This window comes from Carettochelys insculpta, chromosome 12 (genome assembly GCF_033958435.1).
Source record: "Carettochelys insculpta isolate YL-2023 chromosome 12, ASM3395843v1, whole genome shotgun sequence".
NCBI lineage: Eukaryota > Metazoa > Chordata > Testudines > Carettochelyidae > Carettochelys > Carettochelys insculpta.
The window spans coordinates 46,232,284-46,249,072 of NC_134148.1; the positions used below are offsets into that span (position 1 = coordinate 46,232,284).

At 60.7% G+C, this 16,789-nt stretch overlaps 2 protein-coding genes across 2 annotated transcripts in view; one reads left to right on the forward strand and one right to left on the reverse strand.

The window, feature by feature from the left end:
• STRC (stereocilin) overlaps positions 1 to 15,910 on the forward strand; it is a 48,365-nt gene extending 32,455 nt beyond the window's left edge. The window contains 9 exon segments of the mRNA XM_075007225.1: positions 9,078 to 9,246; positions 9,528 to 9,548; positions 9,551 to 9,693; positions 10,172 to 10,327; positions 10,515 to 10,657; positions 10,979 to 11,127; positions 12,273 to 12,370; positions 14,066 to 14,213; positions 15,837 to 15,910. Coding sequence (XP_074863326.1) covers positions 9,078 to 9,246; positions 9,528 to 9,548; positions 9,551 to 9,693; positions 10,172 to 10,327; positions 10,515 to 10,657; positions 10,979 to 11,127; positions 12,273 to 12,370; positions 14,066 to 14,213; positions 15,837 to 15,910 — 1,101 coding nt within the window.
• A 421-nt stretch (positions 15,911 to 16,331) lies between these two features.
• Positions 16,332 to 16,789, reverse strand: part of CKMT1A (creatine kinase, mitochondrial 1A) — a 35,760-nt gene continuing 35,302 nt past the window's right edge. The window contains exon 9 of the mRNA XM_075006581.1: positions 16,332 to 16,567. Coding sequence (XP_074862682.1) covers positions 16,451 to 16,567 — 117 coding nt within the window. The 3' untranslated portion in view covers positions 16,332 to 16,450. The remainder of the gene's footprint in view (positions 16,568 to 16,789) is intronic.

Genomic DNA, 16,789 nt, shown 5'->3' on the forward strand with positions numbered 1-16,789 from the left:
CTCCCATCATCCTGTTCCCCTGACACCTGTCATCCTGCTCCTCCCTGCTCCCATCATCCTGTTCCCCCCACACCTGTCATCCTGCTCCTCCCAGCTCCCATCATCCTGTTCCCCCCACAACTGTCGTCCTGCTCCTCCCAGCTCCCATCATCCTGTTCCCCCGATACCTGTCATCCTGCTCCTCCCAGCTCCCATCATCTTGTTCCCCCCGCTCCCATCATCCTGCTCCTCCCTGCTCCCATCATCCTGTTCCCCCCACACCTGTCATCCTGCTCCTCCTAGCTCCCATCATCCTGTTCCCCCCACACCCGTCATCCTGCTTCTCCCCGCTCCCATCATCCTGTTCCCCCCACACCTGTCATCCTGCTCCTCCCAGCTCCCATCATCTTGTTCCCCCCACACCTGTCATCCTGCTCCTCCCTGCTCCCATCATCCTGCTTCTCCCTGCTCCCATCATCCTGTTCCCCCCACATCCATCGTCCTGCTCCTCCCAGCTCCCATCATCCTGCTCCTCCCTGCTCCCATCATCCTGTTCCCCCCACACCTGTCATCCTGCTCCTCCCAGCTCCCATCATCTTGTTCCCCCCGCTCCCATCATCCTGCTCCTCCCTGCTCCCATCATCCTGTTCCCCCCACACCTGTCATCCTGCTCCTCCTAGCTCCCATCATCCTGTTCCCCCCACACCCGTCATCCTGCTTCTCCCCGCTCCCATCATCCTGTTCCCCCCACACCTGTCATCCTGCTCCTCCCAGCTCCCATCATCTTGTTCCCCCCGCTCCCATCATCCTGCTTCTCCCTGCTCCCATCATCCTGTTCCCCCCACATCCATCGTCCTGCTCCTCCCAGCTCCCATCATCCTGCTCCTCCCTGCTCCCATCATCCTGTTCCCCCCACACCTGTTGTCCTGCTCCTCCCAGCTCCCATCTTCTTGTTCCCCCAACTCCCATCATCCTGCTCCTCCCCTCTCCCATCAGCCTGTTCCCCCCACACCCGTTGTCCTGCTCCTTCCGGCTTCCATCATCCTGTTCCTCCCTCCACCCATCATCCTGTTCCCCCCAACACCCGTCGTCCTGCTCCCATCATCCTGTTCCCCCACACCCGTCATCCTGTTCCTCCCTACTCCCATCATCCTGTTCCTCCCACACCCATCATCCTGCTTCTCCCCGCTCCCATCATCCTGTTCCCCCGCCTTCCATCATCCTGTTCCCCCCACACCCATCGTCCTGTTCCCCCCACAACCGTCATCCTGCTCCTCCCCACTCCCATCATCCTGTTCCTCCATCCACCCGTCATCCTGTTCCTCCATCCACCCGTCATCCTGCTCCTCCCCACACCCATCATCCTGTTCCCCCAACACCCATCATCCTGCTCCTCCCTGCTCCCATCATCCTGTTCCCCCCAACATCCATCATCCTGCTTCTCCCTGCTCCCATCATCCTGTTCCTCCCCTTTTCCATCATCCTGTTCCCCCCACACTCGTCATTCTGCTCCTCCCCACTCCCATCATCCTGTTCCCCCCACACTCGTCATTCTGCTCCTCCCCATTCCCATCATCCTGTTCCTCCCTCCACTCGTCATCCTGCTCCTCCCCACACCCGTCATCCTGCTCCTCCCCACACCCATCATCCTGTTCCCCCTAACACCCGTCATCCTGCTCCTCCCTGCTCCCATCATCCTGTTCCCCTACACCCGTCATCCTGTTCCTCCCCACTCCCATCATCCTGTTCTCCCAACACCCGTCATCCTGCTTCTCCCCGCGCCCATCATCCTGTTACCTCCACACCCGTCATCCTGCTCCTCCCTGCTCCCATCATCCTGTTCCTCCCTCCACCCCTTGTCCTGCCTGTCCCCCCCCCACCTCTAAACCTGCTGTGATGGAGTGGGGGGAGTGCATGTGTGAGTCAGGCTGGATGTCTGAGGCAAGCAGAGCAGCTCCCAGTGGCTAAGGATGACCCTGGGGCTACAACTGGCAGGTAACACCTCTGCCCTGAACAAAGAGGAGGGAGGAGCTGAGCTGGGTTTTTGAATCGGGGGCAGCAGTGAGAGGCGAGGGGAAGAGGGAGCTGGAAGGCAGCCAGCCTGAGGAGGGGGAAAGCTACACCCCAGAGGGGCACCCCTCGGGGTCTTCTCCCCAGGACGGGTTGGGAGGACTGTCTCTGACTGCTGTACTGTCGCTTCTGTGAGAAACTGGGCATCTGTTGCCTAATAAACCTCCTGTTGTACCTGCTGAGTGAGTGTCACTCCTGCCAGCGGATGGGGTGCAGTGCAGGGGGACCCCTGAACTCCATCACACTGGTGCCAGAAGTGGGATGCACTGCACCCACGGATGAGCTCCCAGCAGTGGCTGACTGAGCGCAAGAGAAGGAAGGAGCCTCACAACAGCCGGAGGGGGAACAGAGCAATTCCTGCAGCTGCTGCTGGTGAGCGGATACCCCGGGAGACAGCGGGGAGATGGATTATACCCGACTCCTGAAGGCAGAGCTAGCGGGGCTGTGCAGAGAGAGGGGCCTGACTGTGGGGAAGGTGACCAAAGCCCAGCTGATTGCCCAGCTGGAAGAGAATGACCGATCCAGGGGGGCAGAGCCTGTCCCGGCAGAAAGTGGCCGGTCAGCCTCGGGAAGCATTTTGGATTCTCCGACAGGAGTGGGGGCTCAACGCCGTCAGACACACACGGTGCCCGCCAGGTCGCGCTCAGCTAGCGGTGGTCCATCGCGGGCAGAGTCCCCCGCCGCAGAGCTGCGACGGCTGGAGCTCGAGATGAGATTAAAGGAACTGGAAGCCCAGGAACGGCAGAGGGAACGTGAGCGCCAGGAACGGGAAAGAGAGCGTGAGCACGAGTGCCAGCTACAAGAGAGAGAGCGGGAGGAGAGAGAGCGAGAGCGGGAGCATGAGCGGGCCATGGCAGAGGCGAGACGCCAAGAGGCCCCAGCTGCGGTAAGCGGGGAGAGGGCCAGACGGCTCAGGGTGGCCAGTCACTTGGAGACGCGCGTGCTGGCCCAGTGTCAGGACCCAGGGGACATGGACGAGTTCCTTACCGCCTTTGAGCGAGCCTGTGAGTTGCACGAGGTTCCCCCAGCTGAGTGGCTCCAGCACCTCACCCGCTTGCTGGGCCAGAAGGCCGCAGCGGTGCTCAGCCAGCTGGAGGGGCTGCAGCCTGGGGACTATGAACGGTTCAAACAGGCCCTGCTGCATAAGTTCGGGCTGACTCCGGAGATGTACAAGAAGAAGTTCCAGGAGGCGCAGAAAAAGCCAGAGGAAACCTATGTAGATACAACCTCCCGCCTGAGGCAATACTACCGGAAGTGGGTATTCAGGATGGGAGTCCAGTCCGTAGAGGACCTGATCGAGCTGGCGGTCCTGGAGCAATTCTACGAGATGTGCTCACCTGACCTGAGGGTGTGGCTCGTGGACCGGAAGCCTGGGGATTCACACAATGCAGGGAAACTGGCAGATGACTTCACAAACAGCTGGGCCAGGTTTGAAAGTGAGACCCACAAAGAGAGGGAGTCCCGGAGGGAGAGGGAGTCCCGGAGAGACCGAGAATCTCAGAGAGACCGGTTCCTGACCGTATGACAGAGGGGACCACCTCTTGGGTGAGCCCAGGAAAGAGGGGCCGGCCACCCACCCCCCAGGGAGCCAAGCAGAGCCTGGACAGAGCAGTCGGCCTGAGGGACACAACAAGACCCAGGCTGTTATCGCTGTGGGCGAAAGGGGCGCAGAGCAGCCCAGTGCCCCAAGCTCCCAGACAGGTTGAGCAGGCCGGGGGGTCATGGAGTCAATTGGGTGGAGTCCCAGAAGCCAGAGGGGCTGGCGGCCAAGGCGGGTGGTGCTGACAGTGGGCACTCGGATTGGGCCGAGTCCGCCCCACAGACCAGCTCCTCAGGGGGACCAAATGCTCAGAGGTCAGTTTACAGAGTGGGGGCGGCAATGCCTCTGCGGAGCAAGTGTCTCAAACACCTCGAGGTAGACGGGAAAAAGTCACAGGGTTCTGGGACACAGGCGCTGACGTGACGCTGGCCCAACCCAGGATGGTGGCACCGGGCCGCACGATACCCAATTCCCACCTGACGATAACAGGAATTGATGGGACCCCTTTCAAGGTGCCCACGGCAAGGGTGCACCTGAAATGGGGGAAGAAGGAAGGCCCCAAGGAAGTGGGCGTGCACAGCCATTTGCCGGCGGATGTACTGATGGGGGGTGACCTGGAGAACTGGCCAGGTGAACGCCCTCGTGACCTGGTCCTGACCCGTAGCCAAAGAAAACGAGGGGTGCGCTCCCCAGATTCAGGGGTACAGGTCCAGCCAAAGTCACAGGAGCCACAGAGGCCAACCCTGAGAGAAAGGGGGCCCCTAAAAACCAGATCTCACAGGCCAGGGGTGCTGGAGCCAGGCAGGGATGGGGAAGGAGCATCCGCCCCTGCCCCAGCCGAAGAGTTCCAGGCAGAGCAGCAGAGAGACCCCTCCTTGCAGAAGCTGAGGGAACTGGCCAGTTTCAGCCCAGCTCCACAGGTGGGGGAGGGCTGCAGGGAGAGATTCCTGTGGGAAAAGGGATTCCTGTACTGGGAATGGGCTCCCAGACGCAAAGCGGAGCCATGGAAGGTCCAGAGGCAACTGGTGGTTCCCCAAAAGTACCGGCGCAGGTTGCTGCACCTAGCCCATGATGTCCCGCTCGCAGGACACCAGGGGATCCACCGCACCAGGAGAAGGTTGTTACAGAACTTTTTTTGGCCTGGGATCTTTGCAGCTGTCCATCTATATTGCCTGTCCTGCGATCCCTGCCAGAGGGTGGGGAAGACCCGAGACAAGGGGAAAGCTGCCCTGAGGCCACTGCCCATCATAGAGGAGCCTTTCCAGAAAGTGACTATGGACATAGTGGGACCCTTCAGCAAGGCAACGCGTTCGGGGAAGAAATATATTTTGGTGGTGGTAGATTTTGCCACGCGATACCCAGAAGCAGTGGCCTCTGTCGACACTGACACCGTGGCGGATGCACAGCTGTCCATTTTCAGCAGAGTGGGGTTCCCCAAGGAGGTCCTCACAGATCAGGGGTCCAACTTCATGTCGGCCCTGCTGCAAAGCTTGTAGGACAAGTGTGGGGTCCGGCACACCTGGGCCACAGCCTACCACCCACAGACCAATGGGCTGGTGGAGAGGTTCAATGGGACTCTGAAGCAGATGCTGAGAACCTTCATGAATCAATACCCCCATGACTGGGACAAGTACTTACCCCACCTGCTGTTTGCATACAGGGCGGTGCCCCAGGAATCCATGGGGTTCTCCCCGTTTGAGCTGCTGTACGGAAGGAGGGTACGGGGACCCTTGGACTTGCTCAGAGAAGAGTGGGAGGGGACGGCCTCTCCTGAAGGGGAGTCAGTGGTACAGTATGTACTGACCTTCCGGGAAAAACTCACCGAGCTCATGGGCCTGGCCAGGGAGAACCTCTCCATGGCCCAAAGGAAGCAAAAGGTCTGGTATGACCGTAACACCTGGGCCCAAGCCTATGCCACCGGGGACCAAGTGATGGTCCTTGTACCTGAGCGGCGGAACAAGCTGCAAGTGGCCTGGGATGGGCCCTTCAAGGTCGTCAAACAGCTAAATGACGTGAATTATGTGGTGGAACTGTCAAACCGGGCCCACAGCCACCGGGTCTATCATGTGAACATGATGAAACCTTACTGGGACAGAGAGAACTTGGTGCTGGCCATGTGCAGACACTGGGAGGGGCAGGGGGATGATCCCTTGGTGGATTTGCTCACAAGGACTGGAGCCGGCTCCTTGCTGGAGTCTATTCCCCTCTCAGACCAGCTGACCCCTGCCCAGCAGATGGAGATCAAGGAGGTGCTGCATTCACACCAACAGCTGTTCTCAGACAGACCCGGACGCACTGACCTAGCTGTCCACCGAATAGAGACAGGCACCCACGCCCCTATCAAGTGTGTGCCATTCAGAGCCACAGGGAAGACGGCTCAGGACATAGAGCGGGAGGTTGAAGACATGCTGGCTCTGGGGGTGATCCAACCCTCCTCCAGCCCCTGGGCCTCTCCCGTGGTGTTAGTCCCTAAAAAAGATGGGTCTGTTCAGTTTTGTGTGGACTATGGCAAGCTTAACGCCATCACTGTATCGGACGCCTACCCCATGCCCAGGCCTGATGACCTTTTAGACAAGTTGGGGGGAGCCCGTTACCTCACCACCATAGACCTCACCAAGGGGTACTGGCAAGTGCCATTAGACGAAGATGCCCGGCTCAAGTCGGCTTTCATCACCCCTGTGGGGCTCTACGAGTTCCTGGTCCTGCCCTTTGGCCTCAAGGGGGCACCCGCTACCTTCCAGCGTCTGGTGGACCAGCTACTGAAAGGGATGGAGAGCTTTGCCCTGACTTACATGGACAACATTTGCATCTTCAGCCAGACGTGGGAGGACCATGTGTCCCAAGTCAAGCAGGTGCTGGACCGACTCCAGAAGGCTGGTCTGACTATCAAGGCAGGGAAGTGCAAGGTGGGAATGGCTGAGGTGACCTACCTGGGCCACAAGGTGGGCAGCGGCTGCTTAAAGCCAGAGCCAGCTAAAGTGGAGGCTGTCAGAGATTGGCCAACACCCCAGACTAAGAAGCAGGTCCAGGCCTTCATTGGGATGGCGGGGTACTACCGGAGGTTTGTGCCCCACTTTAGCTCCATCGCAGCCCCCCCATGGAGCTGTGTAAAAAGGGAAAGCCTGGCAAGGTGGTCTGGTCTGAGCAGTGCCAGGAGGCCCTCTGCGCGCTGAAGGAGGCTCTGGTCAGGACCCCAGTGCTGGCAAATCCAGACTTCAACAAACCCTTCCTGGTGTTCACCAATGCCTCAGACGTGGGGCTGGAGGATGTGCTAATGCAGGTGAAAGACAAAGGGGAGAAACACCCCATCGTGTACCTGAGAAAGAAGCTGCTGCCCCGGGAGCAGAACTACGCAGCCATAGAGAAGGAATGTCTGGCCATGGTGTGGGCGCTGGGGAACCTGCAGCCGTACCTGTTTGGACGGCGTTTCACCGTGTACACCGATCACTCACCCCTGACCTGGCTGCATCACATGAAAGGGGCCAACGCCAAGCTCCTGCAGTGGGTCTGCTCCTGCAGGACTATGACATGGAGGTGGTCCATGTGAAGGGGAACAACAACACCATAGCTGATGCCCTGTCACGCAGGGAGGGCCCCGAACTTCCCCAGGTCACTGGCTAAGTGACCCCGCTCAGTTCGGTCTGGAAGGGGGGAGAGATGTGGTGGAGTGGGGGGAGTGCAAGTGTAAGTCAGGCTGGATGTGAGAGGCAAGCAGAGCAGCTCCCAGTGGCTAAGGATGACCCTGGGGCTACCACTGGCAGGTAACACCTCTGCTCTGAACAAAGAGGAGGGAGGAGCCGAGCTGGGTTTGAATCGGGGGCGGCAGTTAGAGGCGAGGGGAAGAGAGAGCTGGAAGGCAGCCAGCCTCAGGAGGGGGAAAGCTACACCCCAGAGGGGCACCCCTCGGGGTCTTCTCCCCAGGACGGGTTGGAAGGACTGTCTCTGGCTGCTGTACTGTCGCTTCTGTGAGAAACTGGGCATCTGTTGCCTAATAAACCTCCTGTTGTACCTGCTGAGTGAGAGTCACTCCTGCCAGCAGATGGGGTGCAGTGCAGGGGGACCCCGAACCCCATCACACCTGCCTGTCCTGCCCATCACCCTCACCCTTCTTCCTGAGCATTTCCCTCATCCGTCATCCTGCCTGTCCCCCCCACCCATCATTCTGCTCCTCCCCGCTCCCATCATCCTGCCTGTCCCTCCGCCCAGAATGTCCTGCTCATTCTCCCCCCATCTTGCTACCCATCCACCCCCACTCATTGTTCTGCCCTTCCCCCCCAGCTGTTGTCCTGCCTGTCATAGGTTCATAAAATCCTAGGGCCGGAAGAGGACTCTAGAGTCATGGAGTCCAGCCCCCTGCCTGAAGCAGGATCAACCCCAACTAAATCATCCCAACCATTACTATGTCAAGCCGGGACTTAGAAACCTCTAGGGATGGGGTCATGAATGAGTATAAGGATGGGGTTAATCTGCCTGAGTAACCTAAATCCCAGGGGAGCCAATGGGAGTGAAGTAGCTTTGTTTAAACTGGGAACAATTGCAGCTTTCGGGGCTTTTTTCTCTATGGAGGGCAGAGGGAGACATCTCCCATGCAATAGGAATGAAAAATCAGAAATATCCTGACCGTCACAAAATCAGCCCTACAGGGAAACGTGTGGTTCAGTGCGTTTGAGCTATGGTCATTTGAAAATTGGTTGGCTACTCTGCTCTGTATTTGCTTTTGTGCTGTTGATTGACGCGATGATGTCTCCTGTAACTTTTAAGCTAAATCCCAGAGAAGCAGCTTTCTTTTTGCGCAACCCATGATTTACTTTTCTCTTGTTTTGTGAACGTTCGGGTTTTCTCAAATGATTTGATGTCTGTGCCCTGAAGAGGGTCTGTGCATATGCACGCCTTTCTCTGGAAGGTCAGCTATGGAATTAGTTATTTTGTGTCTAAGCTCTCTCCCGAGGGGGGTTTAAGAGCTTAGGGTGCCCAACAAGATGTCCTGCGTGTGTCTCCCTGTGTCGGGGGTTCCTTCCCCACTCCACACTTTGAGTGCACAAAGTGGGGCCCCGCAGAGACTTAGAAACACCTTGCCTATACCCAGGCTTTACCTTAAAACTTCCCAGAGTCACAGATACCCTGACCCGGAGGCGGGGGTAGTTCACTGCCACTGCCCAAGTTGGAAAAGACCCCCTAGCCCAGGCAGTCACACTTGGGACGTCTTTCTAATGGGGTTCCTACCCCAAACTCTTAAACCCCTCTCCTTGATCTTCCTTCCCATCTCCCCACCTGTCCCCCCACTTGCTGCCCTGCCTGTCCCTATGCCCACCCCCCACTCATTGCCCTGCCCATCCCCCCACCTGTTGCCCTTCCCATCCCCCACTTGTTGCTCTTCCCTTGCCCCCCACCCACTGCCTTGCGTGCTGCCCCACCTGTCCTGTGCTCAGTGGGACGTGCCTCCCCACATGTCCCGTGCTGAGCACGCCCGGCTGGTGTGTATCCCTAGGAGGTGCTGAGCAAAGACACTCTGGAGCAGCTGCTGCAGAGCCAGAGGGAGTGGGAGCAGAGTGAGCAGGGCCGCCTGTGCCACCCCGTGGGCAGCCAGGGAAGGATGAGGAGCCGAAAGGAGGCACTGGTGGCCTGGCTGGTGATGAGCAGCCCAGCAGGTGTGGCAGGTGAGACTGCGGGGTCACATGACCCTACTTGCGCTGCTGCTGCCTGGCCCTGTGCCACCTCCCCAGACACCCCAAAGCACAGTCCATGTACCCTTCCCGCCTCCCCGTGCTGACGCCGCACCCTCCTGCCTGCCCAGGGCAGGCCCCCCCCCAGCGTGCCGCAGTCTGTGTCCTCCCTGGGGTGGGCTCTGGCAGGGCCAGACACACTGCCCTGCCCTGCAGTGTCTGCGGGTGATGTGCGGCACTGCCGTGGCTGGGTGCTCACACTCCCGTCTCGGCAGATCCTGTTCCCGCCTGCGCTGACACGCCACGTTCCCTGCGGCCTGCAGCGCAGCACAGATCACCGGTATGGCCCTGACCCACTTCGAGGGCTGCCTGGGCCTCATCAGTCAGGACCCTGCACTTTCTCCTGAGCAGCTCCGCGCTGCTCTGGGCAAAGCTAAGCAGGTGAGAGACGAGCAGGCAGCCGAGGTGGAGCGAGGTGGCCAGAGCCTGGCTGCAGCCGCTGGGGCCATGGGCAGGCTGACAGTGGTACCTGCTGAAGGGTGTGAGTGGGCAGGGAGTGGGGAGCTTTGAGGTTCCAAGCTCAGGGAGGCACAGAAGCATGTGGGGGTCCAGTCTCACTGAGTGGGGCAGTCAGCAGCGCCTGGGGCTGATCCTGGGAAAGGGGGAGCTGTGCTCTTGGGGGGTGAAGGGGGAGCTGTTCTCACAGGAAAGGGGCTGGGCTGGGGGGTGGGGAAGGGAGAGACATGCTGGCGGGGGGGAGGAAGGGGGAGCCGTGTGCGTAGGAGGGAAGCGGGGGCTGTGCTGGGTAGAGCCATGCTCACAGAGGATGTGGGAGCTGTGCTCATGGGGAGTCAGGGGAGCCAGGATCAGCAGGGGAGGGGCACCCTGCTCGCTACGTGCTGTCCTTCATGCCATGCAGCTGTTTGGAGCTGCCCGGCCCATGCAGCCAGTTCATGTCCTGCAGCTGGGCCTGCTGGCCACCCAGCTGAGCGAGAAGGAGCTGCAGCAGCTGGAGCTCTCCAACTGGGGGGCTCTCTCTGTCCTGGGGGCCCTGGAAGGCTGGACAGCAAGACAGGTGAGGCTCAGTGCGTGCCCCTGGGCCATGGCAAGCAGCCCAGCCCCTGTCCCTCAGCAGCCCCTGGCCCCACCTTGGCTCATGGAGAGTGAGCTGGAGCCAAGCAGTGCTGCCTGCAGAGTGTGGGTCTGGCTGTGGGCCAGGGGGCTGTGCTGGGCCACACTGACCATGGCGGTTCTCCCCTCAGACGAGAGCAACAGTCTCCAGCTTTCTGCGCCAGAGCAGGCTGAGTGTGCAGGGCCTGCCGCTCCCAGAGCTGGCTGCCCTCGGGCACCTCCTGTGTGGTCTCCATGCTGATGAGATGCGGATGCTGAACAGCAAGGAGCTCAGGTATGGGACTGGGGCAGCAGCCGGGGAGGGAATGTGCCAGGGCACCCTTGGGAGCCGGCGTTCAGAGTCCCAGCCACAGGAGCTTGTGGCACTCTGAATCCAGCAGCCACGGAACAAGAGGCGATTGGGGGTTGCTACTGATGGGGCGTGTGGTGGCCCAGGGCTCCAGCACCAGCCTGGGGGCACTTGTTGAGGGTGGTGCTGGGTGTCATCCATGGCAGGTTGTGTGCCACACCTGTCTCAGCTGGCCATTGGTGGGTGATGGAGGTTGTGAGTCTGGGGGGTTGAGCGTGACCTGAGCTGTGATCCCATCTCCCACAGCCAGGCTGCCCTGTTCCTGGGTTCCCTGAAGCTCAGCTGCTCAGAGAAGCAGCTAGAGGTGCTGGCGGAGCTGCTGATGGACCACTCAGCATTTGGTCCTGTAAGCAGCTGGGGCCCTGAAATCTTCATGGAGATTGGAACACTGGTGGGTGAGCAGGGCCAGGCAGTGGGGCTCTGGGGAAAGCAGTGGTAGGCCAGGACCAAGGGGACATTGCAGCAGAAGAGTGCGACAATGGGCCTTATGCTCTGAACCAGTTGGCAAGTGCCATGCAACTCCCAGCATCCCCTACGTGTAAGAGCAGCACAGGCCAGAGCCACAGACCAACGAGCCGGGAACCCCAGCCCCCTGCATCTGCTCAGCCCTGTGGGCCCACGTGCCTGGAACCACTCCCCCCTCCCGGCCCCTGCATCCGCTCAACCCCCTGGGCCTATGTGCCTGGAACCCCCTCTGGCCACTGCATCCACTCAACCCCCTGGGCCTACGTCCCTGGAACTGCTCCCCCTCCTGGCCCCTGCATCCGCTCAACCCCCTGGGCCTACGTCCCTGGAACTGCTCCCCCTCCCGGCCCCTGCATCCACTCAGCCCGCTGGGCCCATGTGCCTGGAACCCCCCCAGCCCCTGCATCCACTCAGCCCACTGGGCCCATGTGCCTGGGACCCCCTCTGGCCCCTGCATCTGCTCAGCCCCCTGGGCCCATGTGCCTGGGACCCCCTCTGGCCACTGCATCTGCTCGTCCCCCTGGGCCCATGTGCCTGGAACCCCCCTGGCCCTGCATCTGCTCATCCCCCTGGGCCCATGTGCCTGGAAACCCCCTGGCCCTGCATCTGCTCATCCCCCTGGGCCTATGTGCCTGGAACCCCCCTGGCCCTGCATCTGCTCAGCCCCCTGGGCCCATGTGCCTGGAACCCCACTGGCCCTGCATCTGCTCAGCCCCCTGGCCCTGCATCTGCTCATCCCCCTGGGCCCATGTGCCTGGGACCCCCTCTGGCCACTGCATCTGCTCAGCCCCCTGGGCCCATGTGCCTGGAACCCCCCTGGCCCTGCATCTGCTCAGCCCCCTGGGCCCATGTGCCTGGAAGCCCTGGTGGCAGTTTGCTGGGGAAGGAGAGGCGGCTCAGTTGCAGGTTTTGCCCTGGCCCCCGACCCCTGTGTGGCCCCACCCAATGCCAGCACACTGGCTGAGTGCTCTGGGCCCCCTAGCTCAGTCCCACCTGGGTTAGTCTCTGGTGCGCAGCTCCCTTTGGGAGGAGAAGTGAGGTGCTGTAACCAGCCCTGCACTGGGTCTCTCCCTAGCTGGGCTCCAGGGTATTGCCCTGTCTGCGCTCATCCCAGAGCACATCCAAGCGCTGACCCCGTTGGGCATCACGATGATACCAGCACCCAAATTTGCTGTAAGTCACAGCCCTGCTTGTGCCCCCAAGGCCAGTGTCATTGGTCACAGAGCCACATTCTGCCTGGAGCAAAGGAGCTGAGCTTGAGGAGCTGAAGGTTGGGACCTGCCCATGAACAGAGCATAGGGGGCAGGGGGTGGGATCCCTGTGGGCAGAACATGGGGGTGGGGAATCCCTGTGGGCAGAGCATGGGGGGGACGGAAGGGTGGGATTCCTGTGGGCAGAGCATGGGGGGTGGGGGATCCCTGTGGGCAGAACATGGGGGTGGGGAATCCCTGTGGGCAGAGCATTGGGGGGGACGGAAGGGTGGGATTCCTGTGGGCAGAGCATGGGGGGGGGCGGAAGGGTGGGATCCCTGTGGGCAGAGCATGGGGGGGGCGGAAGGGTGGGATCCCTGTGGGCAGAGCATGGGGGGGGACAGAAGGGTGGGATCCCTGTGGGCAGGGCAGTGGGGCAGGGGATCTCTGTGGGCAGAGCATGGGGGGTGGAAGGGTGGGATCCCTGTGGGCAGGGCAGTGGGGCAGGGGATCTCTGTGGGCAGAGCATGGGGGGTGGAAGGGTGGGATCTCTGTGGGCAGAGCATGGGGGGTGGAAGGGTGGGATCCCTGTGGGCAGGGCAGTGGGGCAGGGGATCTCTGTGGGCAGAGCATGGGGGGTGGAAGGGTGGGATCCCTGTGGGCAGAGCATGGGGTGTGGAAGGGTGGGATTCCTGTGGGCAGAGCATGGGGGGTGGAAGGGTGGGATCCCTGTGGGCAGGGCAGTGGGGCAGGGGATCTCTGTGGGCAGAGCATGGGGGGTGGAAGGGTGGGATCTCTGTGGGCAGAGCATGGGGGGTGGAAGGGTGGGATCCCTGTGGGCAGGGCAGTGGGGCAGGGGATCTCTGTGGGCAGAGCATGGGGGGTGGAAGGGTGGGATCCCTGTGGGCAGGGCAGTGGGGCAGGGGATCTCTGTGGGCAGAGCATGGGGGGTGGAAGGGTGGGATCCCTGTGGGCAGAGCATGGGGGGTGGAAGGGTGGGATCCCTGTGGGCAGGGCAGTGGGGCAGGGGATCTCTGTGGGCAGAGCATGGGGGGTGGAAGGGTGGGATCTCTGTGGGCAGAGCATGGGGGGTGGAAGGGTGGGATCCCTGTGGGCAGGGCAGTGGGGCAGGGGATCTCTGTGGGCAGAGCATGGGGGGTGGAAGGGTGGGATCTCTGTGGGCAGAGCATGGGGGTGGAAGGGTGGGATCCCTGTGGGCAGGGCAGTGGGGCAGGGGATCTCTGTGGGCAGAGCATGGGGGGTGGAAGGGTGGGATCCCTGTGGGCAGGGCAGTGGGGCAGGGGATCTCTGTGGGCAGAGCATGGGGGGTGGAAGGGTGGGATCCCTGTGGGCAGAGCATGGGGGGTGGAAGGGTGGGATCCCTGTGGGCAGAGCATGGGGGACAGAAGGGTGGGATCCCTGTGGGCAGGGCAGTGGGGCAGGGGATCTCTGTGGGCAGAGCATGGGGGGGTGGATGGGTGGGATCCCTGTGGGCAGAGTAATGGGGGATGGGGATTCCTGTGGGCAGAGCATGGGGGGTGGAAGGGTGGGATCCCCCCCATGGGCAGAAGTTGCAGGCAGAGTGTAAGTGCAGGGGTGGGGTAGCCCTGGGGCAGTGTTGATGGCCCAGCAAGTCTCCTGTGCTAGGCATGCTGTAATCTGTTCCCCCCAATCCCAGGTGGTGTTCAGCCCAGTCCAGCTGCTGGTCTTCACCAGTGCCCAGGCCTCAGCCGTGACGCCCCAGCAGCGCATGCTGCTCAGCACCAGGCAAAGGCGAGCAGTGCACAGTGCCCAGTATGAGGGGGAGGTCGCCCAGGATGGCAGGGGTGAGAGTTCAGCTCCCAGTCCCCTTCCCCCCACCCTCCAAACCTATCTGAGTCCCAGGTAGATCACAAAGGGCAGCAAAGGGAACTCACAGACCTGGGTGAGTGGGCAGCAAAGAGGCAGATGAAATTCGCTGCTGAGAAATGCAAAGTGACGCCCATTGGAAAACATCGTCCCAGTGCCACGTATGGGTGAGGGGTGGAACCAGCTGTCTCCCGTTGGAGGAGAGATCTGGGAGGCACTGGGGAGAGTTCTCTGAAAGCATCCTCCCAATGCGAGGGCAGGAGCCTGGACTTGATGACCCTGCGGTCTCTTCCAGTTCTAGCGCTCTAGGATTCTGTGAATGTGCAGCAGCAGCCAAAAATGTGAATAAGCCAGTGGGAATTGTTAAGAAAGGACTAGAGAATCATATTGCTGCTATATGAGTCCATGGTACACCCACATCTTGACTACTGCCTGCAGATGTGGTTGCCATGTCTCTCTCTATGTATATATATACATGAAGAAAAAGGTTCAGGAAAGGGTAACAGAAATGATTAGGGATGGAATGGCTGTCATTGGAGGAGAGATTAATAAAACTGAGACTGTCGCCTTGGCAAAGAGACAACTGGAGAGAGAATACAGTAGAGGTCTATAAAATCCTGATGTGGAAAAGGTAAATGGGGAACTGTTATTACTCCTCATAACACAAGTGCTAGAAGTCACCATCTGTAAAAGGCAGCAGAGTATAAAACACATGAAAGAAAGTAATTTTCACAGAACACACAGCCTGTGGAACTCACTGCCACAGGACGTTGTAACTAGGTACAGGACTATAACTAGCTACATCCAGGGAGGTTAGGTCTACCAGTGCCTATTCACCAGGTTGGACAGGCACGGTGTCCCTAGCCTCTGTCTGTCAGAAGCTGGGAACGGGCAATGGAGTGAATCACCTGATGATTCCCTGCTCGGTTCTTGCCTCTGGGGCACCTGGCACTGGCTGCTGTTGGAAGACGGGACACGCAGCTGGGTGGACCGTCAGTCTGACCCAGTCTGGCCATTCTTAGTTTTCTTCTCTTATTATTTCCAACCCAGCCTGCAACTTTCTCCTGGAGTTATCTGCCGAGCCCTGCATGCTACTGTTACTGCCTTGGCATGCTTCGTTCCCTACCGTGTGCTCTCAGCTGCACTGTGACAGGCTGGGCACTTACCTACCCTCCGGAACGGCGCAGCAGCACCTGCTGGCTGGCCTCAGGGGCACAAGTGCTATGCAGGCCCTGGATGGCCAGTGATTGCGTGGCTGGGCATTTGCCCTGGGAGTCACCCTTCACTGCAGGACTGGGCTCATCCTCGCTGAAGTCGTTGTCTAGCCCTTTAAGGGTAGGGAAAATGGAGTCCATGGCATGTCTGCCCCACAGCCCCTGGCAGCAGCCCCCATGACACTGTCCACTCCCACAGTGCCTGGCCCCAGCCCACCTGGGGTCGGCCTGCTTCACAGTGCCTGGCACCATCCCCCATGGCACTGTCACTCCCAGGCCAGGCGGGGGCGGCTGATGGCCCTGGGAGTGGCACTGGGGCCTGGAGCAGCACACAGCCAGGGGCTCTGAGAGATGCAGATGTGCTAACAGCTCCTTTCTCTCCTGCAGGCAGGAATCACGCCTGGCCTCGTCCCGGCCCCAGCACCCTGGTACTGCTCTGCCTGGTGTACAGCTTTGGGTGAGAGCTACTGGCTGTGGCTGGGACCGATGTCTATAATAAACCCTGTAGCCTGCTGCCAGCTGTGCTCACTGGTCCTGCTGTGGGACCACAGCTGCTGTTGGGTGGGGAGACACTGGCCCCTGCCACTGGCCCAGCCAGTGAGGAGGGGCTGGTGCGTATCCTCTCTGTGAGTGAGGAGCCTGGCGAGGGCAGTGCTCCCAGCCCAGCAAGCTCTTTGGAGCCTCTTTGCTCTTGGCTCCGGAGGCCCCACTGAGGGACTCCTGTGGGGAGGCAGCTGCAGGGTCCAGGCCTGGGATCTCTCTCCTCGAGCAGGGCCAGGAAAGAGCTCAGTGTGTCCCATGGGGGGCCAAGGGCCCTGTACAGCTGAGAAGGGATTCCCCAGTGGGTGTGGGACTAAGAACCAGCCAGAGCCAGGGTGACAGCAGCAGAAGTTTATGGAGCCTGGTACAGTGCAGTGTGGGTAACACAAGGCTCAATAGGACTGGGCAAGCTACAGGAAGAGAGGCTGTAGGCCTGGGGCCCATCTGGGCTGAGGTCGGGCTCAGTGCCTGAACTGAGACACGGGTGAGGGGATGCGGATGTCCTGGCCCTTCTCCAGCCGCCGCTCACAGTCGATCAGGTAGTTCACTCCATCGATCACCAGCTGCACCAGCTCCACCTGAGTCAGGAGCATAGAGAGACCCTGTCAGCCCTTGGTCGCAGCCAGGAACCGTCTGTGTGTGCCCCACAGGGCCTCCTGGGTGGTCCTCCCCGGGCAGGGCCTGGCTCCCACAACGCGCTGGGCAGGCAGCAATGCTGCTGTCTGGGACAGCCTAGGCTGTGCTAATGCCAGCTGGCTCCTGGAGCTCAGCCTAACCCCCAGGCACGCCAGCCCCAGGCC